This window comes from Notechis scutatus, chromosome 2, assembly GCF_049901735.1.
Source record: "Notechis scutatus isolate UNSWTSFEM ecotype Mainland chromosome 2, rNotScu1.2, whole genome shotgun sequence".
Lineage (NCBI taxonomy): Eukaryota > Metazoa > Chordata > Lepidosauria > Squamata > Elapidae > Notechis > Notechis scutatus.
This window is the reverse complement of record NC_142010.1, coordinates 127,806,198-127,820,708: the sequence shown is the minus strand read 5'-3', so window position 1 is coordinate 127,820,708 and position 14,511 is coordinate 127,806,198. Positions and strand designations below refer to the sequence as shown.

The window sequence follows — 14,511 nt, the reverse complement described above, 5'->3', positions numbered from 1 at the left end:
GCTTTTGGGAAAGGTCGCTCGCGAGCCTCATTAAGGACAACATCTGAGCCACAGCAGCTCATAAATTAAACAGTCAGAGTTCAAAACATACTTTTTATTTTATAAAAAGGGTGCCCAGCATCACTCTTACTTAGGGCTGGGGGAAGTCTTGGACCTGCCTTCCCATTTGAAAATTACATGCTCAGGGGGAGTTTCCGCTCCAAGTCCACTCACTATCCCCACTGCAATGCCTAACAACCCAGCTGCCTGAAGGAAGAGTATCTAAAATGGAGTCAGGTACAAATATGGGTACATTTGCATATTTCAAGCTGTGACGCATGGATATATTCCCTAGCCCATATAACCCACTCCGATGGCCCAGGTTTTGGCCTTTGCTGGTAGAAACTCTTTCACAGCAGCTTGCCGCTTTCTACTTTTGCCAAGACGAAAGGTGCCTTGTTTTGTGGCGTTTGCTGTCTTTTTCTTCTGTCTCCGTCCTGAGAACAATTGCAACTCTCTCTCTCTCAACCTTGGAAGAGCTGATCGTAACCTTTCTCTGTTGTGTTCTCTGTCCCCTCACATGGGAGAGCATCCGGTCCCATAAGACAAGGGCTAACCCTTGATATTCCCAGGATGGAAAAATCCCAGGGCCTGGGTTTTGTGTAATCAGTTGTGCTCAGCATACTCATATCCCCGTCCCTTCTTCCTCTATCCAGCAGGGCCCACTGCAGGTAGAACCATCATCCCCAGCACCAATCAGCACCATCTCAAGGCTGGAGGAATCACAGTCTTGAGTCCTAGAAGGTTTGGTTTCTGGAGAGCTTGTATGGTACGCTGGATCTGTGGCGGAGCAAGCTTGGGGCAGAGAGCTCTCTCTTTGGCTCAGGTTTGGCATCGGTGTGTTGTTCCCTTGGTCCTTGGGACCGTGACCAGAGGGTGAAAACACTCCTGCCTCAGAATCCCTTGCTTGGCGTCCCAGGGTCCAAAACGTGCCAGGCCAGGGTGAGCTCTGCCCCGCTGGAGGGGCCCACATCCACTGAACTTTGCCACAGGCTCCATTCGGGCATGATGCTTGCGGTGCACTGTGGGAGCAGAAAGCTGGCGAAAGGCCTGTGTCAACCCGGAGGGGGCTCAGCAGAGGCGTCGTAGGAGCATCTGGATGGGGGAAAGGCCCACAGGCAGATGGATCAACGCGTTGCTGGGCTGATGTCTGGGAGAGAAGGAAGAGCTGGACAGCCTGGCGCAGAGAGTACAGGCCTTCCCGCATTTGCTGTATTTGCCCAGAGAGCTCGGCCACCTGGGAAATGATGCAAGGGAAATGAGGTCATTTGCTTGCCTGTCTTCTTAGACTGGAGCCCTCCCTGCTTCCCTAGGGGTGAGGTAACTTAGTAGTTTTGGCAGTAGATCAGTCAGTCTCTGGAAACACACAGGACCCGTTGGGAAGTTGGGAAGAAAAGTAGGGAATTGTATACTTTTCCTCACTCCCGTTTTTGGCCATTGAACAGTTTGAACTTGGATTTTTTTGTGTGGGGGGGAGGGTGGATTCTTTTTTCACCCAGAATGATATTGATAGCATGAAACATACTCTCCAAGCTGGGATATGGCAAAAAAAAGAAAATAAAAACTCTGGTTTGCTCAGATGAGAGTCCTATCTAGGTTTTCCTAATTGGGGAAAGTATTGGAGGAGGCGGTAGAAGTGCTGCTTCCGCAAAGAATGCTGGGTGAAAGCATCCCTTTCAGTCACGCTTCGAAGGGGACTGAAACTGTCCTGGATAGTTTTGACTGAGGATGCTTTGGAACCAAACTGGGATTTTGCAGGGGTTGGGAATGGGAAGCACTGTTTTGAGTTAAATCCTGGGGTTCCAGTCTGATCATTGGGGGCGGGTGTATGTGTGTGTGAGCGGTTGAGTTCATAGGCATTCTGTACGATGTAGGACTCGGTCCTTTGCCAAATGGTTTAACATCTACGTCAGGGGTGTCCAACCTTGGCAACTTGAAGACTTGTGGACTTCAACTCCCAGAATTCCTCAGCCAGCAAAGCTGGCTGAGGAATTCTGGGAGTTGAAGTCCACAAGTCTTCAAGTTGCCAAGGTTGGAAACCCCTGATCTACATGAAACTGCAGGTTGGTTTGGAGTGAGGTATCACCGTAACAATTATACCACGCCTACTGCCCTCTTCTTAGATGTGGTAGGTGGGGGATGCAGGGGTGGGAATTAAACAATTCGAAACTAATTTCAAGCAAGACAGTTGCTTTTTGCTCGTAAGCCATGAGGTTTGGTGGTTACCCTTAATCGGACTCTGGAAGGAAAGGGATAGAAAGCAGATCTTCACTTGTCTCTGGAGATTCTCAAGTCATCTAGGTCATGGTTGTCCCAAAGGTGCTCTTTTTTCTTCTCCTTCAAAAGGCCACTGGACTCTTTGTTTTTACTTGAAGATAGTTTTCCTCTTCAGTTCAAAACCGAAGAAGCTTCATGGATGAGGAGCGAAATGTCTTCAAGGAAAAAACAAAGTAAGTCCGGTGGCCTTTTGAAAAAGCACTTTTGGGACAAAAAGTAATTTATGGCTTCTGATACATGACTTTCTGCTCAATCGGCAGCAGGGAAGTTTTTGCCCAGCTTGGCGCTGTCTTTGAAGACTACCCAGAAGCCAGGCCCTTTCCACCAGCACGTGGCAGAGGTGCATTGGTTGCCGCTAATTTTCCAAGTACAAATCAAAAGTGCTGCTTTTCACCAATTAAGTTCTGTAAAGCTTGAGCCCATGTTTGTTTACAAGGCTGCCTTGCCCAAGTACAACATGCCTACCCTACAATCAGCTCAGGGAGCAATGGCTGAAGGAAACTGGGGGGAAGGGAGGGCTTGGAAGCAAGTTTTTTTTTTCCTATGATGACCTTGTCGTTCAGGAATACTCTAGCTCCAAAGGCCAGATCACCTTCATTCTTAAAAATTGGGAAAATAGCAAACAAGCCATTTTGTCAGTCTTGAGGGGAGGGTTTGGGATGCTCATATTTAAAAATCTGGTTTTAGTTTTTAAAAGAGGATGAATATCATGGTTTTTATTTAAGCTATCTGGACTATGTGAAGATAGGTACGAGATAAATTATATAAGTAAGGCTTAGTCAGTTGCGCTCAAAGAGCCTAGGGCCTTTCCTTTGGTACTCAAATGGTAAACCGTGAGTTTGTGTTTTCAGAAGATCATTTAAATCTACCATTCTCTGTAGAGAATATTTCCTAGACTAGTGTTTTGGATTTCCAAGGCACATATGTAGTCTGCTTCCCTACTGAACAAAAAGCAAGGAAGCTCCAGGTAAACATCGCTGTAAAGCAGGAGTGTCCAACCTTGGCAACTAAGACCTGTAGACTTCAACTCTTAGAATTCCCCAGCCAGCAGTGGAATTCTGGAAGTTGAAGTCCACAAGGCTGTCTATGTACAACAAGCCTTGTTATTTTTAAGCAGGCTGCTCATGGCAGGCAGACACATGTCCTTAACTTATTAGACGTCAAGCATGGTAAAGTAATGCTATCAAAGGTACAAACGGATTCTTTGAGTTAAAAACACCTTACCGCTTGGCGCAATTTCTCAATGGTGTCGGCACCAGATAACTCAGGAGGGATAGTCAGCAGGCCGCTATCTGGAAGAGGAAAAACGGATCAAGTTGATGGATCAAGCCTTCAAGAAATTCAGCCTATTCCTTATCAACCTCTTTGTGACCCCCTTCCCTGCATGATGCAGAATATTACCTGTACCAGGTGAAGGGCTGCTGTAATCCGGTCCTGACAGGCCAAGGCGGAAATTGAAAATAGGTTTGTCTGAACTGGACCCATCCTCAATTCCATCTACAACTCTTTTAAAGAGAAGAAGAGGTGGAAAATCAGTAAGCATTTCAGAAAAGAGAGGCGCAGGGAGAAACTTGCATACTAAAGTCATGGCAATTGGACCAAAGTTTGTTAATTTGAACTTCTGTAGAGATTCTCAATCATCCAGGTAATGGTTGTCCCAAAGGTGCTTTTTCAGGAGGCAAGTGGACTTTCCTGTTTTTTCTTTGAAGATATTTTGCTTCGCATCCAAGAAGCTTCTTCAACTCTGACAGGATAGTGGGAAATGGAAGGATTTATATTCCTTGCCGACAGCCAGTCATTTGCATCCTTTTAGAGGGTCGTTGAAGCACTTGGAGGTTTATCTGTGTCCTCAGAGTCACCTGAGTGGTGCTCCTGGTTCCTGTAGTCTGCAGTTTTTTTCCTCTGGAAATCTATTCCTATTCCCACACTATTCAAAGGGTGTTCATCCCCAATTTTTAGCTAAAAGTCTGTAGACATTCTCAGTCATCCGGGTCACAGACTTTTAGCTATACAATTTGGGATGAACACCTTTTGAATGTTGTGAGAGTAGGAATAGATTTCCAGAGGAAAAAAATTACAGATTACAGGAACCAGGAGCACCACTCAGGTGATTGAGGACACAGATAAACCTCCAAGTGCTTCAACGACCCTCTAAAAGGATGCAAGTGACCAGCTGACTGCAAGGAGTATAAATCCTTCCATTCCCCACTATCCTGTCAGAACCGAAGAAGCTTCTTGGATGAAATGTCTTCAAAAGGAAAAAATAAGAAAGTCCAGTTGCCTCCTGAAAATGCACCTTTGGATTAATCTGAGATGTTTCATTACTGATCCAAGTAACTTGTCAAAATAAAACAGAGAGTCATTGGAATATACCCACTCTTGCCACAGCAAATGAAGTTACTTGAATGAGTAATGAAACACCTCAGATTAACAAACTTTGGTCCAGTTGCCATGATTTTAACCTTTTCTGCATACTTTTGGCCTGCACGATTGAGTTTTCATTGACATACTGTGCTTCATCACAGTTACCTAACATGGGGAAAGACATTTTGATGGGGCCTCGTAGTTGTGTCCCCATTCCCAAAGCTGGCCTGTACCTCCTTCCCCATCCTGTGATCTTACCTGGGGCTGAGATCTGGGGGACCGCTGCAGGGCACGTTGTGCAGCCGCAATGCTGTGGGGCGTGAGGATGTTTCAGAGGCCACGTGGCGGGGCATTCCTGACCGTGAGGGCAGGTGGCTGTGGCCCCCCGAGGACTTGGGGAGCAAGGGGCTGGCGGGCTCATCCTCTATCTGCGTGGGCAAGCAGGGCATTCTGCGGCGTGGAGGAAATGAAATATCTGCGTCCTTCACCGTCGAAAGCAAAGTGGCAGGTTCCCTGCTGCTCGGAGATGGTGACTGTGCCTGTGGTGGAAGGAGACAGTGAAGGAACCCTTGTCTTTCCCATTACAGCTGCCTTTCTCTCTAGAATCGGAAAAGGACTATCCTTATGTGTAAACTGTATTCCTCCCACTGGATTCTCCCTCTCATTGGTAAATGATTCTCATTGCCAGATCCCTTCTCCCCTCCTCACCCCCCCCCAAAAAAAATTCGGGGGCTTTTTAAAGAAATGATTGTTGTAAGAGTTCAGAATCCACTTGATTATTATTTTTTCTGCCCAAGGACTGGTTTCAATCTGGAATCATTTGTATAGATATTAGGAATTAGCAGTCTCAGTGGGACGTCTTGTGCAAACTATTCATGGCTGTCAAAATTGTTTCTGAACAGGACTTCCGGTTTGCAAGCTTCAGCAGCGACAGGAATCTGCGATCATGCGCGGTTCCTGCTGCGCTCGCTGCTGGAGTGCCCACGATCCAGCTGGATTTGGGGGCTAATAGTTACCCCGTAGAGGTGACTGAAGACAGGGGAGATTCAGCAGGGGTCCGGGGGAAACGCAACCCCCCTCCTCAGCTGGCTAAACCCTTTTCCAAAAGTGGTGGAGTGACGGCCAGCAATAGCCGCCACAAAGAAGCTTTCATCCGGACAAGAATGTGCAGGAGGAAGCTGAAGAAAGTGAAAGTTTTTGGCTGAACCGGGATAAAAAGTAACATCTAAATACCCTGGAAACTCAACTTCATTAAAGATACATTGTTCCCTAGAAGATCATAAAAAGCGGCGGGTGAAAGTTAAAAGGGAAAGTTTGTTTTTTCTCACTCTCCTTCCCTACGGAGATAGCAGATGGAAATTGGAAAAACCCGTTTTGGCATCCACAGGTAATCAAATTTGAAAACTAAAAGCCAAGGGGACATTAAAGATTTCTGAACATTGGAATTAAAAAAAATTCTTTTTTTGCTATAAGTGGGAAGGGAGAGGTAAAGAATTAATATTAAGACCTTGCTGGAGGAGATTGCTTGGAGCTTATAAGATCAGAGTTAAATTGTAACAAGACTTCTAAAAGATACATTTTGGAACTTTGCAATAGAACTGTACCCCAGGAAGAGAAAGTACAAAAAGAAGAAAGTGCTAAAACAGCTTGTGTTTATTTGGATGGCTTGGTGACTTTGGGACTTTTGGAAATTGTTATTTGAAAGATTAAAAACATTTGGGTTGTTTAAAAAACTTTCACAATGGCATTATCTGTTGAAGAACTGAAAATGGAATTTAAAAAGCTAAAAGAAGAGGAACAAGAAGGGAAGGGCTCTTCCGGATCTGTTTTTCACTTCTAAGAAATGGCGATTTCTACCTATCAGGAATTACAAGAACAAGAAGACTGGGATGAAGAAGAAGAAGCCATCTTTAATGAACAAACAACTTTAGCTGGGGAAGAAAAAGGAAAGAGGGGAAAGAGAATGGAGAATTTAAGACTTAAAAGAACAACCAAAAAAGGGAAAAATAAGGTGAAAAATCGATACAATGTTAGAAAGCAACAGAAAAGAGGAATGCAGAAGAGAGTGGAGATTAAGAGGGAGGAGATCAAGAGATGGGGGGGGGGTAAAAAGGCTAGATTGGAGAAGAAAGGAAGGGGAAAAAGGAAGAGAAGTTACAAAGGGTTGAAACGATGTAAAGAAACAGGTTTTTTTCAGAGATAAAGGGTAAAAACAATTAAAAAAGAGATTCTGCAAAAGTACATAAGACTATTGTTGTATTTGTATTTGAAATAAAGTTAGAAAACTGGAACATTATATGATTTAATAAAATATTAAAGGGAATGTGTAAAATGCTTAAGATTTAATGATAGAGTTTAATTTGCTATGGATTATTGTTTTAATTATATTATAAACTTACTATTTTCTTATTTTAAAATGTAGTATGTAGCTTTAGAATGTACTAAGCAGAATCAGAATTAAAATTATATATTATTTTAAGTGTTAAATTTAGGGGAAAGATATAACAGCGTCATACTTCAATCAGTGATTGCAGGAGAAATTATGTGTTAAAGAGAAAAGATAAGTAGATAATTACAGAACGGACAAAAGATACAAGAATAATGATTTAAATTGAGATGAAATATATAAAATAGAATTAAGAGAGTGAAAAGAGGGGAGAAGCCATATAGAAAATATAGAATGGTAAATAAGATATGAAATGGTATACAAAGTGAGCATGAATTTGATTTATGTCTGTACAAAAAGATGTAACCCGGGACTAAGCCGCTTTCCAAAAAGAAGTTTTATGTTTTCATGTTTTGTGTTTTGTTTGTGTATGTTTGTTTATTGAAAATTAATAAATTTTTATTAAAAAAAATTGTTTCTGAACAAAAGTGGATACAATTCAGACTGATACATTGGAGTAGCTGGAAAGGCGTGGAAGCCCAGTTTTATCATCAGTTTCCCTCAAGTCCAGCTACGTGGGTTAAGATTTGGATTTGTCAGTAGATTTCCTCCAAATTTTCTTGCTGACCTTGAGTGACTCTGGAGGACATACTGAAGACTTACCCAGCTGTATAGCTACTCCTTTCTTTTTAATGGCAAGTTGGAAGCCCAAGAAAAGCACCTACAGAGTTATTCTCTAGCTTTCTTTGGCCTGTGTGGCTTCTATGTTGGCTCTGTGCAGGTATATATATATATTATAGTCTTTTTACTAATTTCAAGTAAACCAACTCTTTTGTTGTTATTGTCTGACTCTTGTTCTTGTAGATTGCATTTTATAATTGGATTGGATACACAACATACAATATGTGCCAAAAGAGTGCCTATAATGGAGACTGCTGATTTCCTGGCTGTGACAAATGAAGCAAATGATTTTATCTGTAATCTAGACATATGTTTATAACATTTTATATTTTGTATTTTCATCTCCTGTGGTTTTTTTTATTGAAATGTGATGTGAATGGGCCATATAATAAATAATAATTTGTAATTGGATCTACCTTCCCCCGCCCCGAGACCTGGCACAAGAACTTAATTAAACACTACTGCACCCAGAATGAGGCAGTGACAATTGTTATCCAATAATAACAGAGATTTCATCACCCTGCTCCATTCACCTGGAAGACGCTGCCTCCACCCAGGTTATAGCTGAGTTCACAGGGAAGTTCACGGCGGAAGTTGCTGGCAAATTCTGGGTAGAGCTCCAGACTAGCCAGCAGGCCAGGCAAGCTCAGGCACTGTAGGTCGCAATAGGTGAGGCCCCGCACATCTGCATTGGCCTGGACCCCCTGTTCCTTGGATAAGATGTGGCAACCAATCAAGTCTCCCTTCCCTGCAAGGAAAAGAGTTTAAAGGTGAATCCTTCATCGAGTGGAACAAAATGGAAGCCCCCTCAGACTCTCGTTCTGAAAGGAGGCTCGCTGAAAACCCCAAATTGAAAGCACCTTTGGGATGAACAGGATGGGATAGGAAAAGATAGTAGAGCAGAGCTCTCGGAAAGAGTTGGCTTAAAAAAGCAATAATAAAAGGCAAAAACATTTCAAGCCTTATTGCATGGGGGCGGGGGTGGAACCAGCATGCCAAAATGGAAGTTTGGGCCTCTATTCCCACCTTATTCTGGATATAGAAACCTTTTTTTTTCTGTGTGGAAAACTTCAGAATGAGGGGGTTTAGAATTTCTCCCATTACACCTGCATTCACACATTCACACCCCATATTTCAAGTCTTGGCTAAATTGGGTAAATTTGTGGTTCATTGTGTCATGGCAATTGCCATTTTTTAAAAGGGCTATGAGAAACACGCTGTAAGACTGTGGGCTTCAAAAATTTTAGCAACGGGTTCTCTGCTGGGTTTGTTGCTGGGTGGGCGTGGCCACGGTGGGCATGGCCTAGTTGGCCTCCTGCACCATGGTAGTACGGAGGCTTTTTGCCCTCCCGTGGCTCTGGAGGTTTTCCTCGAGCCTCCAGGAGTGTGAAAACAGCCTCCCCTGGCTTCAGAGGCCCTCTGGAAGCTGGAAACGGGCCCATTTCTGGCCTCCCCAAACTTCCGGGAGGCCTGTTTTTCGCTCTCCCCGAGCCCCCACATGCGCCCTGCACTTACCTGCATCCAAAACGGGCCACATGGGGACTCCTGGGAGGCGAGGGGCGGGGTGGGTGGGGCCAGGCAGGAGTGGGATTTGGGAGTTCTCTGAACTGTACAGAATCTTAGCTAGGGGCTCTCCTGAACCCCAGCAGCCCACCCCTGGATATGGCTTATTACTCGGGGCACACCAAGATGTGAGAACATAGTGACTGTTGTGTTCACCCAGCTTTGAGGCTGCAGGTGTTTTCAAGTCCAGCCAACTTTTTGAAACTTGAAGCTATTCAACACCACAGACAATACTGCTACCCTTCAAAAAGACCTTGACTATGTATCAGAATGGTCAATCAAATGGCAACTTCAAATCTCAACAAATAAATGCTCTGTCCTACCTATTGGCAAAATAATAATAATCAGAAAATAAAATACAGGCTGAATAGTCAAGACCTTGTTGATGATCCAAACTCTGTCAAGGATCTTGGAGTACTCATCTCTAATGATCTAAGTACTGGAGCCCACTGTAACCATATAGCCAAAAAGGTACTAAGAGTTGTTAATCTAATCTACTTAGCTTTTTCTCTGGTAATATTGCACTACTAACTAGAGCATACAAAACATTTGCTAGACCAATACTCGAATACAGCTCATCAGTCTGGAACCCACATTACGTATCTGATATTAACAAAGTTGAGAAAGTCCAGAAATATTTCACAAGAAGAGTTCTCCACTCCTCTACTCATTGCAGAATACCTTATGCCACCAGACTTGAAACTCTAGACCTTGAAAGCCTAGAACTACGCCGTCTTCGGTCCGATCTAAGTATAATATATAAAATCATACATTGCAATGTTCTACCTGTCAATGAATACTTCAGCTTCAACCACAACAATATAAGAGCAAACAACAGATACAAACTCAAGGTCAACCGCACCAAACTTGATTGCAGGAAATACGACATCAGCAACAGAGTGGTCAATGTCTGGAATACTGTACCCGACTCTATAGTCTCTTCCCCAAACCCCAAAAACTTTAACCTTAGACTGTCTACTATTGACCTCATCCCTTTCCTAAGAGGCCTGTAGGGGGCGTGCATAAGCGCACCAATTGTACCTACCATCCCTGTCCTATTGTTTTTTTTTATTTTTCTTATACGTAGCCATCTCATGTATTCATAACTATGTTTATACTTATACCTGTTATCTTGTAAGTGATTGACAAATCAAATAAATAAATAAAACTTCCCAGTCTCCCAGACTTACAACATGGTGAGGGGGGAAAGAGCAGGGACCAAAGGGAAGCAGGCATTACCTAGGATGGCAAGCACAGTGCCATCTTTCAGCACCTCCATGGAGCCCGAGCAGATGAGATACAGAGCCTGGAGTGCATCTCCCTGCCGGATCAGGTATTCCCCCGGCGTGCAGAAAGACATTCGGACACTGAGTGAAAGGGAACGCCGGCAGCCCCGGCTCGCCCCCTCAAAAAGGGGTAGCTGGAGCAGATCCTTGTGAAGGTGCAGGGCAATATCGGCACGCAGCTCATCCGGGAGGCTATGCAGCAACTGGTGAGAAGGAAGACACAGCAGCAGGGTTAGAAGGCCTCCCTTTCCTTGCCATACCAGGGAGGCTGCCTTTGTCGGGGATGGTACAAGGACTCCTGGGGGGGTTGGACTAAAACAGGGGTGTCAAACTCAGGGCCTGAGGGCAAGATCTGGCCCATGGGGTGCTTGGATCTGGCCCACAGGGCCACCCTGGAAACAGTGAAGGACTGGCCCACGGTGCCTCTGTCAGCTAAAACGGAGCTTGGGAGATGCGTGTGTGGCTCCATTTTTGCTGGCAAAGGGCAAGAGGAGGCCATTGTGGCTGAAAACAGAGCCTGGGAGGAAAATGGATCCCCCCAGCCAGAGGTGGAATTCAGCAGGTACTGACCAGTTCTGGAGAACCGATAGCGGAAATTTTGAGTAGTTCGGAGAACCGGCAAATACCACCTCTGACTGGCCCCGCCAACCCCATCTATTATCTGCCTCCCGAGTCCCAGCTGATTGGCTGGGTCTTCTTTTGTTGCCCTGCACAGGAGAACCAAGCTGGAAAGCAGGTTAGTGGGGTGGGGAGGGAATGGGATTTTGCAGTAACTTTCACCCTGGAGTGGGGTGGGAATGGAGAATTACAGTATGCTTCCCCTGCCCTGCCCACCAAGGCATGCCATGCCCACCAAGCCACGTTTACAGAACCGGTAGTAAAAAAAATTGAATCCCACCACTGCCCCCAGCCCTGCCTGGGCCACCACAGGTGTCCCTGACATGAGTAACGTCGATCTGGCCATGCCCGCCCCCCAGGCCCCCCAAGGTCAAACACAACTCTGATGCGGCCCTCACTGAAATCACGTTTGACATCCCTGCAGTAGAGGGTTTTCCTGCCTAGTTCTTTTCCTTGCTAGGGCTGGAATCTCACCTCCCGTGTATCAATCCCATTGCTGGCACTCCAGGTGGCTTGGAAGTATTCCAGCATGCGCTGCTTTAACGGCGGAGGGATCCGATGAATACGGATGTAGTCACGCAGGTCACGTGTACGGCTGTGATAGAGGAAGCGCCGAGCATACATGCGTTGAATGATGGCCGTTACGTTGCCGAAGACAACCGCATGCATGAGTGCTGGGGATGGAGGAGAAAGAGAAGAGACCGAGGGTAATCTGGCTGAGATGGCCAAGGAGAAGGTGAGTAGCAGAAGCACCACCTGATTTTGTACGGCCAGTGATATGACAATGATGCCTCCGATAAGAGAACCAGGACAAACTTCACAAGCAAATTGAAAAGAATGAAGGAAGCGTCGGGACTAAAAGTTTTGGACATAAACTTTATCAGGTAGGAAAACAATGGGGTAATAATTGAGCTAGCCAGGAATTGACTGTAATACAGATCCAAGAGGCAGATCAAGTTTTGGGATATTCAGTTTATATGAACGGTTTTAAGCATGTTTATATATTTTAAAAAAGAGCCAAGGGAGAAGTCCTCTAACCTGGCCTACTCCTTATGATGATACTTTTCTATCTGGCAAGAAGGTTTTTTTTTTTGTAGAAGGGAGTATTTCAAATAGGTTCTTCTTTATCTACCTGAAAGGACAGATAGTCCTTTCCTTACAATCATAATCGGGACCAGAATTTCCATCACTAAGCCCAATTTTACAAACTTTTTTTTGTTGCAAATTACTGCTGTAGTTAAGTGACTCATGTTCTCGTTAAGTAAATCCAACTTTCCTCATTAACTTAGCTTGTCAGAAGCTAGCTGGAAATATCACAAATGGTGATTACACAACTCCGGGATGCTGCAACTGTCATAATACACGCCAGTTTACCAAATGCGCCAAATTTTGATTGTGTGACCATGAGTATGTTGCTACAGTCCTGAATGCAAGGACTGGCCGTAAGTTATTTTATTTTCAGTCCTGTTGTAACTTCGAATGGTTGCTAAATGAATAAGTCGAGGATTACCTATCGTCCCAGCCAGAGGTGGTATTCAGCAGGTTCTGACCAGTTCTGGAGAACCGGTAGCAGAATTTTTGAGTAGTTCGGAGAACCAGCAAATCCCACCTCTGACTGGCCCCGCCCCCATCTATTCTCTGCCTCCCATTGAGTCCCAGCTGATTGGCTGTGTCTTCTTTGGTTGCCCTGCACAGGAGAACGGAGCTAGAAAGCAGGTTAGCGGGGTGGGGAGGGAATGGGATTTTGCAGTAACCTTCCCCCAGGAGTGGGGAGGGAATGGAGATTTTACAGTATCCTTCCCCTGCCATGCCCACCAAGCCACGCCCACCAAGCCACACCACACCCACCAAGTCACGCCCACAGAACCAGTAGGAAAAAATATTTGAATCCCACCACTGGTCCAATTCATATCTTTTATTATCTCATTCTATGGACATGTTTCTGCATGTCCTGGCCTAGGATAAAGTTGCTTATTTGAGTGGTCAGTTGATTATTTATTATGTTTCTGAATATAGAAATGAGCCTCCTTCTCCCCCAGCTGCTGCCCCTTTCTAAAAAAAAAAAAAAAAATCCTAAAAAAGACTGGTCTCTAACATACAGATCCTTGCCCTGTAACTGTAGTTGTGGCTGTAATTCCACTATTTTCCAATTAAACCACAAACTCATCTTTCCCAATCTTGCTACCTGTAGCTGTCTTGGACCTACAAACATGGCAACCAAGAATCTGGGGAAACATCCAGAGAATATCAGGTGGAAGAAGCAGCACGAAAACTGAATCAGGGGAAGAATTCCAGGTGGTACTTTCATTGCAACCAATGGGCAAGGAAGCAGGCCTTTCCTACGTTGGGAAGTCTTCTTCTTTCCCCCCTTTCAGTAACTTTGCTTGAAGGTTAGCCACAGAGCATATGAACAAGAGGTATTTGGTGTACCCATCCACCCCTTGCTTCTTGCTTCTTGGTTTCCTTAGTCTAACGGTTAAAAGTTAGGTCTAAATTTAAAAAGGCAGCTTTCATTTCCCACCACTGATGTGTTCCACAATCTGAGAAGAACAGAGATCGGCCATCTGGTTTTCTTTTCTTACCATTGGAAGGAGGCTAAGGATGTAAGAACCACCTTGCTGGTTGTTGGCGATGTACCAAAATAAAACTCACAATAATAGAAGGTGCTTGGCCCGTTGTCATGAGAACTAGATTGCCCAAGAACCTGAGTTGGAAGAAGGAGGAGAGAGGAGGAGGAGGAGGAGGAGGAGGAGGAGGAGGAGGAGGAGGAGGAGGAGGAGGAGGAGGAGGAGGTCTTGCTGGTTCTCCTTCTTGATATCCCACCCAGGGGCAGAGCCCAACTCACCCCCTACCAGCATGGTGCAGATGGAGAAAATCTTCTCTGAGTCGGTGTTTGCCGATACGTTGCCAAAGCCCACACTGGTCAGGCTGCTGAGGGCAAAGTATAGGGAGGTAATATAAGCACTGCGCAAGGAGGGTCCCCCTAAGAGTTCCCAAGTTGTGCCGTTGAGGGAGGAACTAGTCTGGTTGGCAGGTTCTTCTTCACCACTGCTGTTCCTCTGAGCCAGGTAATAGGGAGTCTCCAGGCGTCGAGCCAGCTCCTGCAGCCAACCTACAAGGATGGGGAAGAAGGAAGCGAAGCTAGAAGCGAAGCTAGAAGAAAACCCATGTTAAGCTCCTCCTGAGTACTATTCCCTCTTTCCCAAAAACATGCCAGTTGCAGACACAGCCTGTTCTGGTCCAGGGTCTTGCAGAAGAACCGAAACACTAAAGCCTTGTAGGCCAGGAGGTAGAAGT

The 14,511-nt window shown here is 45.1% G+C and overlaps 1 protein-coding gene across 2 annotated transcripts in view; it reads right to left on the bottom strand.

Moving 5' to 3' along the window:
* Nucleotides 1–79: 79 nt before the first annotated feature.
* KCNH3 (potassium voltage-gated channel subfamily H member 3) overlaps nt 80–14,511 on the bottom strand; it is a 67,664-nt gene continuing 53,232 nt past the window's right edge. For both annotated transcript variants that reach the window (XM_087956148.1, XM_087956149.1), the window contains 8 exons: nt 14,060–14,326; nt 11,689–11,888; nt 10,550–10,799; nt 8,281–8,495; nt 4,939–5,219; nt 3,718–3,821; nt 3,541–3,608; nt 80–1,276 (listed from right to left, as the gene is read on the bottom strand). In XM_087956148.1, the coding sequence (XP_087812274.1) occupies nt 665–1,276; nt 3,541–3,608; nt 3,718–3,821; nt 4,939–5,219; nt 8,281–8,495; nt 10,550–10,799; nt 11,689–11,888; nt 14,060–14,326 (1,997 nt within the window). In that variant the 3' untranslated portion in view covers nt 80–664. The remainder of the gene's footprint in view (nt 1,277–3,540; nt 3,609–3,717; nt 3,822–4,938; nt 5,220–8,280; nt 8,496–10,549; nt 10,800–11,688; nt 11,889–14,059; nt 14,327–14,511) is intronic.